Genomic DNA, 18070 nt, shown 5'->3' with positions numbered 1-18070 from the left:
AGGCTGGGGCTGTTTTCCCTGGAGTGTCGGAGGCTGAGGGGTGACCTTATAGAGGTTTACAAAATTATGAGGGGCATGGATAGGATAAATAGACAAAGTCTTTTTCCTGGGGTCGGGGAGTCCAGAACTAGAGGGCATAGGTTTAGGGTGAGAGGGGAAAGATATAAAAGAGACCTAAGGGGCAACTTTTTCACGCAGAGGGTGGTACGTGTATGGAATGAGCTGCCAGAGGAAGTGGTGGAGGCTGGTACAATTGCAACATTTAAGAGGCATTTGGATGAATATGAATAGGAAAGGTTTGGAGGGATATGGGCCGGGTGCTGGCAGGCGGGACGAGATTGGGTTGGGATATCTGGTCGGCATGGACGGGTTGGACCGAAGGGTCTGTTTCCATGATGTACATCTCTATGACTCTAAGAATGGGGAAAAGTTTGGATCCAAGGCAGTATCCAGAATTTTGGAAAGTGGCAATGCTAAGCTGTAATTTCTTTGTTATAATTAGAAGATTTTAAATCTCTTCCTATGTGGAAAATCACAGACTGCAAGAGTGAAGTGTTACAGATAGTTAAGCAATACTGCATCTCCATCTGTCCTACAGCACTTCAATTGCACAAAGTTATCCTTTATTTAGGTTGCCCACTGTCTTCTCCTATTAATTACTATAAACATTTTTCAAATACAATTAAAGAGTGATGAAGGAACCATATAATGACATAAGTACTTCAGTACGAGAGAAAATGTTTTTTTTGTCAATGATGGAGAGAGCACATTTTTGTAATAAGGGAAAGGAACGCTACTGTTAAAAAATATTTGGGTATAAATGAGTGTTTTCTGATATATTGTTTATAATATTTGGCTTATCTAGAGGTTGTAAGTGCTGCTTAAATTACTGGGATACCAACAGTGAAAGGCACAGAAGGCACAATGTTCTTGCAGTGCATTAACGAGAGCATTTTTTTGGCCAGCATATAACAAGAGGGAGGCTGCAATTCTAGATTTAGTCATGGGAAATAAAGCTGGGCAGGTAAACACAGATAATGATTTAAGAAATTGCCATCATAATGCAGTTAGATTTTTCAATATTATGGAAAGGGACAAAGATAGAATACAATTCATAGTACTAAATAGTTGAAAGGCCAATTTTATAAAAACTGAGAAATTATCTGGTAAATGTAGACTGGATACAACTATTTGAAGGAAGATCAGTGCGAGGAATGCAAAAGCGAGATTCTACAGGGACATTGTAGACATGCCTGCACAAATAAAAAGGGTGATACTGTAAAATACAGAGGTCCTTGGTTAACCAAAAGCGCACAGGGTAAGATAAAGCAGAAAAATAGAGCTTATAACAATCTTTAAAGAAGTAACACTTTAGGAAGCTTAAGATATAGAAAGTGCAGGGAAGATTGAAAAAGGAAATTAGGAAAACAATGAGAGGAAACGAAAATCAAAAGATGTTTTGTTAGTATGGTAAAAGCAAGATCTGACTAAGGAAAAGGTTGGGCCTATCAAGAGATATACGTGCTAACTTGTGTGTGGATTTAAAAATGAGAGTTCTTAAAGGGGATTTTGTCTCTGTCTTCATAAAGGTGAGCAATGATGCAAACTTTACAATTAAAGTGGCATGAATGTTTAGATAAAATTAGCATCGTGAGAACAGAAGTACTGGAGTGTCTGACCTCCTTGAAGCTTGATTAATCAGTAGAAGCAGATGATTTGTATCCCAGGCTGTTGAAGGAAGTCAGAGAGGAAAAAAACAGTTGCTCTGAGGATCATTTTTCAATCCTTAGTCAATTCAGGCAAGGTACCAAAGGAGGTCGGAGAACTTTGAAAGCTGTACCATTATTCAAAATGTGTGAGGGATATGTCAAATAATTATAGGCTGGTCAGCCTCACCTCACTAGTGGGCAAGTTACCTGAATCAAAATTGAGAAATAGGATTAAATGTTAAAATTAAACTTCGGCACGGATTAATCAGGGATCAGGAGCATGGTTTGTGGAGGACAGGTTAAGTTGTCCCAACTCAATTGAATTTTTGAGAAATTAAGAAGGAGGATTGTTCAGGGTTGTACAATAGATGTTATCTGCATGGATTTTAGGAGGTCATTTAACAAGATCCTAGATATAGACCAGTCATAAAATAAAACCCATAGTATATGTAGAGGAATCTGACAAATTGGATGAAGCATCGGCTCAGTGATAGGAAACTAAAAGCAATAGTCCATGGATGTTTCCTGAGTTCCGCAAGATTCAGTGTAGGGTCCCTTTCAATTTGTGTAATATTAATGATTTAAACTTAAAAGTGAGAGCCATGATTGGTAAATTTGCAGACAACTCAAAAATTGGTGGTGTAGTTGATGGTGAAATAGGTGGGATATTGACTGCAGGATGACATTGATGGTTTGGTTTTCCTGAGCAGACAAATGACAAATGGAATTCAATCTTGAGAAGTGAGAGTTTATACATTTGGAAGGCAAACAAAAAAAAGGAATATACATTAAAGGGGAGGCTACTGAGAAGAGTGGTGAAAGTGGGAGACCTTGAAATGCATGTCCTCAGGACCCTGAAGGTGACAGGGCAGTAAAAAAAAGGCATATAAACTCAAAGACATTTACTGAAGGAGGCCATTTGGTCCATGGTGTCTGTGCCAGTCAACAAAGATCTGACTACACCAAACCCATTTTCCAGATTTTGGTCCATAGTCTTGTGGCGATGACAATGCAAATAAGCATATAAATACTGCTTCAGTGCTATGAGAGTATCTGAGTCAACCTTTCAGGCAGTGAGTTCCAGGCTCCCGTCACTGTTAGACTAAAAACATTTCCCCTCAATCTCCTCTTAGCGTTCTCTATCAGACTCTCCAGATCAGGCAGCATCCTGATAAATTTCCTCTGCAGTGCAATCCCACCCAACCCATAACATGGTAACCAGAACTGCCTGCAGTACTCCAATTGTGTCTTAACTAGCGTTTTATACAGTTCCAGCATAATCTTCCTGCCTTTGTATTCTATGCCTCAGCTAATAAAGATGAGCATCCGATATACCACCTTACTCGCCTTATCTACTTGTCCTACTATTTTCACACCAACATTCATCTGATCTTCAGTACTTTCCAGCATCCAACTATTCATAGTATTTTACTTTGACTTGTTAATCCAATCCAACTGCACAATCTGTCACATTTAGAGTCATAGAAATGTATAGCACAGAAACAGACCCTTCGGTCCAACCCGTCCATGCCGACCAGATATCCCAACCCAGCACCTGGCCCACATCCCTCCAAACCCTTCCTATTCATATACACATCCAGATGCCTTTTAAATGTTGCAATTGTACCAGCCTCCACCACATCCTCTGGCAACTCTGGGTTAAATTACATTTGCTCTTTGCCCAGCACACAGGTTTGTTGATAGGCAGCTATCCTCCTCGCTACCATTTTTGTGCCATCCGCAAACTTTGTAACTATACCCTCTACATTTACATCCAAATCATTAATTTACACAAGCTGTAAGGGTTTCAGCATCAATCTACTGGAACAGAATTCTATTCCACGAGTACTTATGGGAATCTTTCCTTCATTGGGCAGGATACCGAATACAAAAGCAGGGATGTAATTCTGAAGCAATTTAAGATACTGGTTAGGCCACAGCTCGGATTTTGTGTACAGTCTGGTCGCCAAAATTATAGGAGGGACCTAAGTCTGGAGCATACAAAAATGTTGCCAGGGCTTCAAAATTATATGTATGAAGATAACTTGAACAGACAAAGATTATTTTACTTAGAACAGAGGAGGCTGACTTCACAGAGGTATTGACAAAATGAGGGGCTTGGGTAGGGTGGACAGGGAAGACCTATTTCCCATAGTAAAGAAGTTGATTGTTTGGAGGCACATCTTTAAGGTGACTTGTAGAACGGGCCAGGAGGAGAGATCTGCTCACATAGAGGATTGTGGCTGCATGGAATTTGCTGCCTGTTTTGATGGTTGAGGCAGAATCTCTAAATTAATTTCAAAAGTATTTGCATGTGCACCTGAAGTGCATTAACATGCCAAGTGCTGGAAAGTGAGATTAGAGTGGGAGGCTAGTTTAGGGAGGGTGACAAACAACACAGAATGACAGGCCAGTTAGTCTAACATTAGTAGTGGGGACAGTGCTAGAGTCTATTATAAACGGTGTGATAACAGAACACTTGAAAAGCATTAACAGAATTGGACAACACCAGCATGGGCATATGAAAGGTAGTCATGCTTAACAAATCTACTGGAATTTTTTGAGGATGTAACTAGTAGAATGCATAAGGGAGAACCAATGGATGAGGTGTATTTGGATTTTTCAGAAGGTTTTAATGAGGTCCTTCATAAGATGATACTGGGAAAGTTAAACACATGGAATGGGGGGTAATTTATTGGCATAGATAGAGAATTCATTGACAGAGGAAACTGTAAAATAAATGCATCTTTTTCAGAGTATAACGCAGTAACAACTGAGGTACTACAGGGGTCAGTGCTTGAACTCCAGCTATTCACCATATATATAAATGACCTGGATGAAGGAACAAAATGTAACATTTCCAAGTTTGTTGATGGTAGAAACAGGGTGGGATTGTGAATTGCAAGGAAGATGCAATGAAACTTCATGGTTGTTTAGACACATTGAATGAATATTGTAGAGTGGGGCGCTGGAAAAGCACAGCTGGTCAGGCAGCATCCAAGGAGCAGGAAGTCAATGTTTCCAACATAACCTCTTCATCGGGAATGAGGGAATGGCCCAAAGGGGTTGAGAAATAAATGGGAGGAAGGTAGCTAGGAATGCAATATGTAGATGGAGGTGAGGGGTGATGGTGAGAGGCTGGAGAGGCAGATGGAACGGATGGGTGCGAAGGAAGATGGACAGGTAGGAGAGTTCAAGAGGGCAGTGCCAAGTTGGAAGGTCGTTTCTGGGATAAGGTGGGGGAGGGGAAATGAAGAAGCTGGTGAATACACTGATGCGTGGTTGGAGGGTCCCAAGGTGGAAGATGAGGCGTTCTTCCTCCAGGCATCAGGTAGCTAGAATTTGGCAGTGGAGGAGGCATCAGTACCTGCATGTCCTTGACAGATTGGGAGGGGGAGTTAAAGTGTTCAGCTACAGGGCGGTGGGGTCATTTAGTGCGTGTCCCACAGATGTTCTCTGAAACGTTCTGCAAGTTGACATCCTGTCTCCTCAATGTAGAGGAGATCACACCGAGAGCAACGGACACAGTAGATGATGTGTGTGTGGAAGTACAGGTAGATCTCTGTCGGATGTGGAAGAATTCTTTGGGGCCTTGAAATGTGGTGAGTAGGCAAGTGTGGGCACAGGTTTTGCACTTCTTGCGATGGCAAGGGAAGGTGCTGGGAGTGGAGGGTAGGTTAGTGGAGGCCGTAGAGGGAATGGTCTCTGCAGAACACAGATGGGGTGGGGAGGGAAGTATATCCCTGGTGGTGGGATCTGTTGTAGATTGCAGAAATGGCAGAGGATGATGCGTTGTATCTGGAGGTCACTGGGGTGGAAAGTGAAGACCAGGATAGTCTGTCCTTGTTGCAATTTGGAGGGGTGAGGTTCAAGGGATGAGGTGCAAGGGATGAGGTGCGGGAAGTGGAGAAAATGCGCTGGAGGCATCGTCAACCACGTGGGAGGGGAAATTGTGGTCCTTGAAGGAGGAGCCATCTAGGATGTTCTCTGCTGGAATTGGTCGCCATTGGAGCAGATGCGGTGGAAGAATTGTGAGTAAGAGATAGCCTTTTTACAGGAGCCTGGGTGAGCAGAACTGTAGTCCAGGTAGCTATGGGAGTTGGTGGGTTTGAAGTAGATGTTTGTGTTGAGTCAGTTGCCAGAAATGGAAATGGAGATGGAGAGGTCCAGGAAGGGGAGGGACGTGTCCGAGATGGTCCAGGTGAACTTGAGGTCAGGGTGGAAGGTGTTGGTCAAGTTGATGAACTGTTCAACCTCCTCACAGGAGCGTGAGGTGGCGCTAATACAGTCACTGATGTAGCGGAGGAAAAGATGGGGAATGATGCCAGTGTAACTGCGGAAGATGGACTGTTTCACGTACCCAACAAAGAGGCAGGCGTAGCTGGGGCCCATAAGATGCCCATGGCTAACCCTTTTGTATGGAGGAACTGGGATGATTTGAAATGAGGATGAGGACAAGTTTAGCCAATCGGCTGAGAGTCTTAGTGGAAGGGTACTGGTTGGGTGGCGGGAGACGAAGAAACGGAGGGTTTGGAAGCCTTTGTCATAACAGATGAATGTGTACCGGGATTTGGATGTCATGGTGAAGATGAGGCATTGGGGACCAGGGAACCAAAAGTCATGGAGGAGGTGAAGGGCACAGGTGATGTCCCGAACATATGTGGGGAGATCCTGGACCAAGGGAGACCAGACAGTGTCAACGTATGCAGAGATAAGTTTGGTGGAGCAGGAGCAGGCCGAGACGATAGGTCGACCGGGACAGTCTAGTTTGTGAATTTTAGGTAGGAGCTAGAACCGGGCAGTGCAGTGTTCCAGACCATGAGGTTGGAGGCTGTGGATGGGAGATCCCCTGAGGTGATGAGGTTGTGACTGGTCTGGGAGATGATAGTTTGGTGGTGAGGTCGTGGTCGAGAGGTCAGTAGGAGGGGCTGTCTGTGAGTTGGAATCTGGCTTCAACGGTGTAGAGGTTGGTGCGCTAAACTACTACTGTGCCCCCACACCCCCCCTTGTATGCAGGTTTGACGATGACGTTGGGATTGGAGCGGAGGACTGCATCTTTCAAGTGTGAGAGGTTGGGGTGGGTGAGGGGGTGGGCACGTTGACGCAGTAAATGTCACGGTGGCAGTTCAAGATGAAGAGATTGAGGGAGGGTAACAGAGCAGCACAGGGTGTCCAGGTAGATGGATGTGTTGGAGGTAGGTGAATCGGTTCTCAGAGAGTGGGCAGGAGTCCTGATGGAAAAAGTAAGCCCGGAGGCAGAGGCAATGGAAGAAATGTTCAATGTCACAACACTCTGCTTTCTGACCTATCACCTCACCCCCCACCTCTATCTATCAGCTACCCACCCCTCTCATTTAACTCTTAGCTCCCTTGGGCCACTCTACTGTCCCTGATGAAGATCTTATGCTCAATACGTTGACTCTCCTGCTCCTCGGATGATGTCAGACCTGCTCTGCTTTTCCAGCGCTACACTCTTCAACTCTTATCTTCAGCATCTGCAGTCCTCACTTTCTCCAGGTTCAATGAGTGGGCAAACACATGCCAAATGCAGAATAACATGGCTCAATAGAGTCATAGAGATGTACAGCATGGAAACAGACCCTTCGGTCCAACCCATCCATGCCGACCAGATATCCCAACCCAATCTAGTCCCACCTGCCAGCACCCGGCCCATATCCCTCCAAACCCTTCCTATTCATATAGCCGTCCAAATGCCTCTTAAATGTTGCAATTGTACCAGCCTCTACCACATCCTCTGGCAGCTCATTCCATACATGTACCACCCTCTCTGTGAAAACGTTGCCCCTTAGGTCTCTTTTATATCTTTCCCCTCTCACCCTAAACCGATAGGAAGGAGACCAGAATTGCATGCAATATTCCAATAGTGGCCTAACCAATGTCTTTTACAGCAGCAACATGACCTCCCAACTCCTGTACTCAATACTCTGACCAATAAAGGAAAGCATACCAAACGCCGCCTTCTATCCTATCTACCTGCGACTCCACTTTCAAGGAGCTATTAACCTGCACTCCAAGGTCTCTTTGTTCAGCAACACTCCCTAGGACCTTACCTTTTAGTGTATAAGTCCTGCTAAGATTTGCTCTCCCAAAATGCAGCACCTCACATTTATCTGAATTAAACTCCATTTGCCGCTTCTCAGCCCATTGGCCTATCTGGTCCAGATCCTGTTGTAATCTGAGGTAATCCTTTTCGCTGTCCACTACACCTCCAATTTTGGTGTCATCTGCAAACTTACTAACTGTACCTCTTATGCTCGCATCCAAATCATTTATGTAAATGACAAAAAATAGAGGGCCCAGCATTCAGTGTGGAAACAGAAAGGAAGAATATTATTTAAATGGTGATATATTGGGAACACAGACGTATGAAAGGATCTGGGTGCCCTTGTGCACCAAGTCTATGAAAGTGGACAAGCAGATGCAGTAAGGAAGATAGTTTATTGGCCTTCATTGCAAGAGAATTTTAATTCCAAAGTAGGAATGTCTTAATGAAGTTATAGAGGACCTTGGTGAGACTCCATCCACAGTATTGCAAGTAATTTTGGTCTCCCTCAAGAATTGCAATGGAGCGAGTGCAGAAGAGGTCCATTAATCTGATCCTGGGGATGGCAGCAATATCATATGACAAAGGATTAGTTCAAACTGGCCAGTATTTACTGGAGATTACAAGGATGAGAGGCAATATCATTGAAATATATAAAGTTCTTGGCAGGATATAGGCAAGGAGGAGGTTTTTCCTGGTTGGGATGTCTAAAAATGGGAAAGAATGTTAGGATACTGACATTTAGGACTGAGATGATGAAATCTTTCCTCCAAAGGGTAGTGAACCTGTGGAATTCTCTACTACAGAACACAGTGGAGGCCAATTCACTAAATATGTTCAAAAAAGATTTTTTTTTAATTTTAAAGGCATCAAGGGGTATAAAGAGAAAGTTGGAATATAGCAATGAGATGGACAATCAAATCGATCTGAATGGTGGAGCAGGCTTGGAGGGCCTAATGACCTACTCGTGTTCTTGGTTTCTATGTTGCTATGGCCAAACATTTACACCTATGTGGTAATGTACAACATTGCTAATGGAAATTCGCTTTGTCTTGACTTTGCATGGCCAATATCATAGAAGATGTCCTGACTGAAAGGTTTTAGCCTGGGTGAAGTGCTAAGGTCTGAAGACCTGGAGAAAAGAAGAGCAAACAAGCAAGTGGTTATAAAGCTAAGATTGGCAGTGACAATGTAAAAAGACCCATTTGTCTTCATTGATTAAAATACTTCTCAGTATTTTGAAATGTTGTTTTAGTAATTTAGATTATAAGCAGTAGAATTCAAGGTTTTTAATGGCTGCTTTTCTTTTTGGTCAGAATCCACATTTCTGTGCAGATTCCTCACCAGGATGGAATGTTACCTCTCGTGTCCACCATGCCACTACACAACCTGCATTTTCTCTTGTCAGAATCCATCTACAGGCACCAACACATCTGCTCCAACCTGGTGACAATCAAGGACCTCAGGAGTATAACAGGTAGAATCCTGAGCGAAGTCAGAAGATCCACATCCTCTCACCAGCCAAGTTTCTGGAAACTTCATAACTTAAAGACAAAAACTGCAATACGTAAATTTTGATATATTTAAAACTTGAAGTTATGGTTGTTTCAGTAGGCAACTGCAAAGTAAGCAAGCATTTACATACTACCCAATAATTCTTCAGGGTAAAATTCTTCCTCTTGATAATTTTAGCAGGCAAGTCAGCATGAATCCATAACAGAAATACCTATGCCAATTTTCTTCACTAGAATCATTGATCACAGATCATGATTAGATGATATATACAACAGTTTCTCTCTGTTTACTTTCTTTCTTCAACCTATCCTTTAAAAATAAACTTAAAAACAAGTACGGAGTTTTGTGTTCTGGAAATGAAGTTCTGATAATCTGCTGAAGAAATTGAATGTTAAACCGAAAGGAAAAAAAACCACATAGTTATTTTGTCACAGTAAGCAGGTGAGCCTTCACCACATTATTGACCCAAAGGTGCTACTTCAATGCAAGTTCCATGAACAGAATAGTTCTAATTTGGTGACAGCTCGTTCCTTTCACAATGGCTGTTTCTCTCACAGTTGTAATGCTCCAGTTTTAAAACCATGCTCCAATTACATACATACTGTCTGTATAGAATATGAGTATCTGGCACTATTAATAGAAATGTTGTCAAACCTGAAACTTTATAATAGATGATCCTTGATAAACTGATCAATATTTCTGCTATGTTCATTCTGACCTTTTTTTATAAATCCTGCATGCATTCATGTATATGTTTTTATATCAAATGCAGAAATTCTATGAAATGGGAGAAGTACAATTTTAGAAAAATATTAAAACATTTTACCTTTATCCATGTTGATGACCCCTTTGACTTCGCATCCTTTTGAATTCTAGCCATAATTTGCAATGTTAATCTTCACCATAAAATAATTCTAATTCTAAAACTAATACCCCTCAGAATTCAAAGACTTAAAAAGCAACACTGCATTTATTTTCTATGCTTTCTGTTCATTCATTTAAAATAAATATCCTTGCTTTTAGTAGAGAATTGGAATCTATCTGTTATCAGCTTAGTAGTTTATAATAGCCAAAATATTCAGTAAAGTTGTATTTGCAGATTCTGGATTTCTCGATGATGTCAACTATGATAGCATCACTCTTGGCCCTGGATATGATCGGCCATTCCAGTTTGACCCGAATGTAAGAGAACCCAAGACCCTTCAGCTGTATAAGCATCTCAATCTAAAGAGTTGTATTTGGACTTTCGATGCCTACTATGACATGACAGAACTGATTGATGTCTGCGGTGGTTCAGTGACAGCTGACTTCCAGGTGATTATTTCCAGAAGAGTTGAAGAGCTGATGAGATACTCATCCTTATGGTTCAAAATCATTTTCTTGCCAATGCTCCAAATTATAAGTAACTTCACATTCTACCTTTGACAATTAAATCAAATCACAGTAAGAAAAGGGTAAATTTGTTTTGTCATTTTCCATTAATCTATCTAAAGAAGGATGTAATAATATTCAGAATATTTTTATTTAAAGCACTGTACATAAGGGAGATTTGAATAACATCCAGTCACATTCTCAAAGCTCTTTGAGGTAAATTAATTACGTTTGACCTGTTGCTACAAAGGTCAATATGGAAGGCTCAAAAACAACAAATTAAATGAGTGGTCTGAAAGCTTTTGGTGCAGAACTTTTGAGGTAAGACTACTGGTTAGAATATCAGAAGAATTATGACTCTATTTTGAATAGTATCATTAGATCTATTGCATTTACATAAACTGATGGACAGAACCTTACTTCAATATTTTATCTGAAAGGTGGCTCTACAATGCAGCATGGCCTTGGTACTGCATAGACATATGAATCTAAGTCATGTGCTCAAGACTTAAATTAATAATTGAACTGACAGGGATAAGTTTTGGCTTTAAATTGCAATGTGCAATATCAGCTCAATTACCATGATACACCTTTTATAATATGTTTCCATTGACTTCAATTGTGGCTAAGCTGATTTTTCTTATTTTACACTATCATCTGAGGTCATCATCAATGCCATATCTTCTAATTCTGAGTTAGAATGCGAACAAATGAGCTAAGCATACACAGTTAAAGTCTGTGTCAGAAAAAGCTGTTTTAAATAAAGTTGAATGATTACTTGCTTTGTTTGGACTATTTTTCACCATTGTTCATTCGATTAACTACATAGTTTATTCATACCCTTTCCGATTAAACCTTAGCTTGTGCAAAATAATGTATCCATTGTCATGAGTCTACAATACAGTGTGCTTTCTACATATTTTAATATCATTTATATCCTTTTCGGTTATTAGATTTTTGAATGCGTGGCATGTGGGATTTCTGTGTATCTGAAAAGTTTTAATGATTTAACAGTTTCTGGATTTTAAAAATAATATGAGAATAGAATTCTTGGAGGCTAGTAGAATTTTGTTTACATTCAGTGAGTTTTATAAGCAATCAGAGTATGTGTTAGTTATTTTGGAAGATTCTGGAATTGTTTTTGATTTAGGGGAAACATCCATAGCTTGAAGTTTCAGTTTGGCAGTCTTTGCTAAAATTGGATGTCTCATACAGCTGCTCCTAAGGAAGGGAAATTGTTCAGAATGGTTCAGAAATGGATTACCCAAGTGAATGGAGTTTTACTTTAAAGTTGCAGAACAGAGGTTTTTGGTTAAAACTGAGAGTTATTTGAAGCTGGAAAGGTCTAAACTCAATTAGATTCTCAAGACATGGAGTTGAAGCTACAGTTAAGCCTTATTGAAGTGGAAGAGAAAGGAATTATCTCTCTGGTGTGTGTATTGCAAAGAAGTGTTGTTGTATTATAGGTAAACGGTTTGATGTATTCTATTTTATCTTCATTCTTTTGTGTAATAAACTTCTGTTTGATTGTTAAACTAAATCTGTAGCATTGCATTATTATGTTTCAGTGGGAAGAAAAACACCAAAAAGCAAAATATTATCAATCAAGCCAGATATCATTCTGGGTTATGACTAGTCCTGTGATAATATTAGAAGAGACTCTGACAGTATATGCATAACAAGAGCTGAGAGCAGCAGGAGACTTTGCAGAATTATTTTTTGAAGGGTTTTGAATTGTGATGAGTTCATAGTGTAGCAGATAGTGTTCATAGACTGGGCAGCACAGGGTTTAAAGGGCTTAAAATGTATTTTCCTGTGTCACATTTCTTTGTGTTCTGATTATTGGCAGGTACGAGATTCTGCTCAGTCATTCCTGACAGTATCAGTGCCACTGTACGTCTCTTACATTTATGTGACAGCACCAAGAGGCTGGGCATCACTCGAGCATCACACTGAGATGGAATTCTCATTCTTTTATGACACAGTTCTCTGGAGAACAGGTTAAAAAAATGATATTAAAGAAATTATATTTTAAATTTGTTTTTTATTTAATGTGAACATTTTCATTTTTACTGTGTTACTTACTGCAGGTATACAAACTGACAGTGTATTGTCAGCACGACTTCAGATCATACGGATTTACATAAGGGACGATGGTCGGCTTGTCGTTGAATTCAAGACCCATGCAAAATTTAGAGGTAATTTCCTTGTGAATTGAAGCATGTTAAGAAAGGGCAAAGCAATGGATTTATGGAATAATTAAATGTTGGTTATATTTCATATTTTACAAGAGACAATTATACGTTCCATAAATCACTTCTAGAACAATAAGAATTCATATTCAACAGTTTGTTTTTACAGTCTGTGGCCAGTGAATCCCAATGTGTAACATTAGCTTTGAATACAGCAATTGAGGAATAAAGGGTCCTAATAGAACATTGATGCCCAAAATCTGCACTTGTCTCTCTATCTCCATGACATAGAATTACAGCACAAAAATTACTGTATGAAACATCTGTTCCACCATAAAACACCAAATAGATTTGTTTTTCTTTAAATTTCAACATTGACATCAGATTCTTGCCTGGAAATCCTTGCTGGTTTTATTTAGTTATTGATTTAGTTTGCTCCAATTGCACTATAAACGTCAACCATGGGTATTGCTGTGTTACTATAGTTATACAATAACACTAATAGATTAATGTTGCAAATGCATCAAAAAATACATTTTAGGCCCTTCCCCTGGAGTTCTATGCAGAAGAACAGGTTCAGGAAGTCATTGGGTAGTTAATTTTCCTGTTTTCCCTGCCCATAAAAATAGCCACAATTTTAATTTGCTCATTTTCAGGTATAACATGTCCATCTATCTTTTGCTTGCCTAGCTAACCGCATGAATGATGGTAGCTCAGCATGCGGACTGCTCTGTTGTGTTTTTTTTCCTTAAATGTTATTCTGCCTCCATACCTTTCCAATGATATGAAAGATATTACTGTCCATTCCTTTCTTCCCTCAGTTTGCTGTATTGCCTGTGGATTATTGCTGCGTCTCACCATACCACTTAACAAAAACTTTCCAAGAACACTCATTCACTTGTCTCCATTGTTAAGGGACAGTGCTGACTGCTTGCCTGCTCACCATCCCCAACCCTCCCCCCAACCACTCAACTGCACTGCTGCTGAAGAACGAAGTTATCATTGGAAAGCTGCCATTATATACTCCATTGATTCAAATGCAGAACAGTAGAACTGAGTTACAGCAGGTTCAGACCAGCCGATAGATGCCTTGTTTCAACCAGTTCCAGCAGTAACCTGCCATGAACTAATTTCACTGAATAATTTTTACAGGAAAATATCCTCACCATTATTTTAGTATCTATTTTTTCTGTGTTACGATTTACATTTAAAGCGTGTTTAGTTACTTTGAGCATAACGCCCATAGAACTTGATAATGTGGATGCAGCAGCCATTGAAATTAAATCAGATTTGTTCTCAATTTAAGATTTTCATTGAGACTTCAAAACTGGTCCAAAGGCTGGTTTTCAATCAATGAAATTTCTTTTTAAAAATATAAGTTCCCCCCACTTCCAAGGTGGAAAGTAGCCAGCCATGAGAAGAAAGGCACTTGCAGAGATTAGGAATGATTACAATAGGGACAATGGGACTTGAAGTGATAAAGTAGTAAAGCAGAGGTATAAGTTGAAAGAAATACTGCGCACTGCTTCGACTCTGCAAATATCAAATGATTCCTCATCATTATCATGATACGTTAGTAAAATGTATGTATGGACACAAGTAACAGTACAGGACAAAATAAGGTATAGCTGTTTGGGCACAAAACTGTTGTTCTGAACTAAGAAAGAAGCCTCACCTTGTGTGCATGTCCCTCTCCAGGTCACTTTGTAATGGATCACCACACACTGCCAGGGCACAAGTCTCAAATTGTAGCTCCTGATCATTTAGGAGGCATTGAATTTGACTTGCAATTGCTGTGGAGTGCTCAGACGTTTGATTCCCCATACCAGCTCTGGCGAGCAACCAGTTCCTATAACAGGTAAAGTATAAAGCTATCTTTTTGCTGGACTAGTGCTTTTCAAGGATGCTACACCTTGAAAGTAAATTTTAAACATGCTAGTATTTTATATATGAAAACAGGGTGCTGTTTTGTTCTCAACTGTGTTCTGCAATACTTTAGAAAAAACAAATGCAGACCTAACAATTTCATTGTGGGAATGAGATGCATTGCCCTGTTCATATTGTTTGTTGTGGAAAGGATAGTTATGAATTATTTTGCTTTTACCTACATCCATTTCAATAACTGTGATGCAAGATTTTAAAGCAATAGGTAACATTTTTCATTGAACTTTGATTCATATAATATCTGTTTGGCTGATTAGTCTAAATTCTCTGATTGCACAGCCACAAAAAAAAGCAGTCTACCCCTTTGAGGGGAGACAGCCTTTATTAATTTCCAGTGCGGGCTCTCAAGCATTCATCATAACTTCAGAAGAATATCTGTGGAAAGCTGGAGAAAAAGCAACAACGCAATTTACAACGTTTCACCAAGGTTTCCACAGATTCTTCCTCAAAGTATAATGGATGATCCAGAGAACCGAGCCCCATTGTCACCCCACTTATGCTGTAAGAGTGCATTAATTAAAAACTGTAATATTCCACTGTACAGCAGCATGCAGATTAGAATGTTCAATAAATAATTTTAAATTCTATTTTATATGCAAAAAATCCTTCTTGATTGTTGTGTACCTAAGATTTATCTATTTACTTTAAAAATAAATTAGTTCTCGGGACAACAAAAAGCACAACAGTTCTGTTTTGAAACCAGTTCCAGACAGTATTCATATGTCATGATGCTCTTCAGCTAAATGGTAGGGTCCCAACACAAAGTGGACAAGTATAAAATGTGACAATAGACAGAATCGTATGGAGGTCTGAGCGATGCTATGCTGAGATTTGTGGCAGAATCAGATGAGAAGCCCAACGAGGGTGGTCTCTACATTTAGAGCATCTTGCTCTGTCTTTTATGTTTTTGACAAACAGCTTGGTGCGTTTCTTGCTATGCAGTAGTGAGTTGCCAATTGCTGGGTATGATTTCTCATTAAACATCTTGTTAATGGTTCAACACATTTCATTAATATTCAGCTTCTTACCTTATGCAAATGCACTGAACAAGTGAACAATGAGAAATCTCAACAATCAAACCAAAGCAAGTACTTGTTCCAAAAGATCTGTATGTTGGACACCAGGTACTGGCATCTTAGCACACTCCATGGGCACTGGCCATGTGCAGTAGCATCTAATATGTGCCAGTGTTTAATAAGCCTCCTGGCAAATGTTCGATCCATTTAGAGGATGCTTCTGCACTGGCGACTATGTTGTACTGTTACCAGAAGGGTGGTGTATGCTCAGATACATATACCAACAGCTCATGGACTTGACCAGGCTGCATCTCCAGGCTTTTTGCTTGCTGTTACAGAACTTATTCACTTCAATTGGGGAGAGGATGGTGGCATCTATCCTGTTGGAGTGGCAAATGTCATTGATCTTCTTCCTTATAGCGCTATTCATTTCTCCAAACGTTTGAGACTGGTTCAACCTGTTGGCAACCTTAGACCAGGCTGATGTGGTCTGGTGCCTCCACTGGGGGAAAAAGCAAGTCCTGCCTCTGCACCAGCCCATTCAATAGGACCTCCAGATTCCTGCCAACAAAGCATAGCTACAATTTTCCCATCTACCATGTCCAGGGCAAATGTGAGCAACTGTGGAGGGATTGATGTTGTTTTGACCAAGTGCACAACAGCATTTTAAAGATTGCATGGATGCAAGGGATGCCAGTGAATTCCAGAATGTCTATTCATTGGCAAGTTGTCCCAGAACAGAGCATGGTAAGATGGGGCTGAAATCAGACAAAATCAGCCGACTTGGCTTAGAAAATATTTCAGTAAATTAATGCAAATTTTGAAAGAATTCAGACCATTTCAAGTCAGGCAATGTGAGATTGGTGAGACAAAAACAGAAGCCGAGAATATTTTGTCAGATGTATCAGTTGACCAATGTCTGATGTACTGATGTTCCTTTTCTCAATATAAGGAACAAGCAAAATTATATAAATGGAACACTCTTCAGATAAAATCAGTAAAAGTCAATGTTAGATCTCAAAAGTGATCCACAGAATGATTAACTTTAGAATGCAATGACTGGGATGATCTAAATACAGTTCAGTAAGCAGTTGGAAAATAGAGTACAGGCAGTTCTTCTATAACGTGATGGTTGTGTTCTTGTGCAACACTGTGTTATTGAAAAATTGCACTTTGGAAACAGATTCCTGAAGAAGGGCTTTTGCCCGAAACGTCGATTCTCCTGTTCCCTGGATGCTGCCTGACCTGTGCTGTTCCAGCAACACATTTTCAGCTCTGATCTCCAGCATCTGCAGACCTCACTTTCTCCACTTTGGAAACAGCACTAAAGTGTTGGTGATGTAATTACATTATAGCTGATGCACATTTTAAAAGTTTGTGCTTTAGAACAACATCCCCAATTTGTCAATTGTGTTACAGCGAATTCGCATAAACTAAACACGTCATAGCAGAACGACCTGTAATTTAAAAGAATCCAACAATTCATGTAAGGTATGTCACAACATTCAGCAAGACAACCATCTTCATAATTCTAGAACTTGTAAGAATATTTGGCTCTTTCAGGCTGCACAAGTCCAAAATTAATATCCCAAAACTTTGTTTTGGGGTTAACTCGACAATGGTATAACATTGAATTCTATAGAATACATTTCGGAATCTAGCAACGTGGAATTTAGTTCTGTGAAAGAGAAACAAGTCTGCTGGATTTCTTTGCCCTGCCTTGTACAGAATTGCGAAAAGCTCTTTTATCTTTAATTGACGTGGTTTTTTGTCATTACTGACTATTTCTGTATAATTTTTTAGCCTGTCAGAATTTGAAACTGAGTAAGTATATTTCTCAGCAAACTATCATTTGATATTCTATTTTTAACAAATTATTACATACAGGGAAAGAATTGCAACTGTTAGAATAAAGGTATCCTCAAGCTGGTGTTAAATTTAGTGCGATTTTGTTAATAATTTAGGTTAAATGGGATACAGTGTATCTGTAGACTTGAATCAACTCATAACAGAATAACTATAGCTGGCAGCAACTTAAAGAATTTGCATGACTTTTTTTCCTTGTGTTTTTCATACCCACAGAAAAGATTATTCTGGAGAGTACACAATCTTTCTGATCCCCTGCACTGTACAACCCACACAACCTTGGATCGACCCTGGAGATAAGCCGTTGGCTTGTACTGCACATGCTCCTGAAAAGTATGGGCATATTATGATTCCACTATATAAATACTTTTTGAACTTCTGCACAAAATGCAC

At 40.0% G+C, this 18070-nt stretch overlaps 1 protein-coding gene across 2 annotated transcripts in view; it reads left to right on the top strand.

The window, feature by feature from the left end:
* Nucleotides 1-18070, top strand: part of fras1 (Fraser extracellular matrix complex subunit 1) — a 441368-nt gene that overhangs the window by 403562 nt on the left and 19736 nt on the right. Inside the window, exons 65-71 of one of the 2 annotated variants that reach the window (XM_043696280.1) lie at nt 9090-9250; nt 10388-10602; nt 12509-12659; nt 12750-12857; nt 14550-14709; nt 17615-17635; nt 17894-18010. In XM_043696280.1, the coding sequence (XP_043552215.1) occupies nt 9090-9250; nt 10388-10602; nt 12509-12659; nt 12750-12857; nt 14550-14709; nt 17615-17635; nt 17894-18010 (933 nt within the window). The remainder of the gene's footprint in view (nt 1-9089; nt 9251-10387; nt 10603-12508; nt 12660-12749; nt 12858-14549; nt 14710-17614; nt 17636-17893; nt 18011-18070) is intronic. The other variant, XM_043696287.1, reaches the window with a different exon arrangement.

This window comes from Chiloscyllium plagiosum, chromosome 1 (genome assembly GCF_004010195.1).
Source record: "Chiloscyllium plagiosum isolate BGI_BamShark_2017 chromosome 1, ASM401019v2, whole genome shotgun sequence".
Taxonomy (NCBI): Eukaryota; Metazoa; Chordata; class Chondrichthyes; order Orectolobiformes; family Hemiscylliidae; genus Chiloscyllium; species Chiloscyllium plagiosum.
The sequence above is the reverse complement of the archived record's forward strand: the minus strand, read 5'-3'. Positions and strand labels throughout refer to the sequence as shown.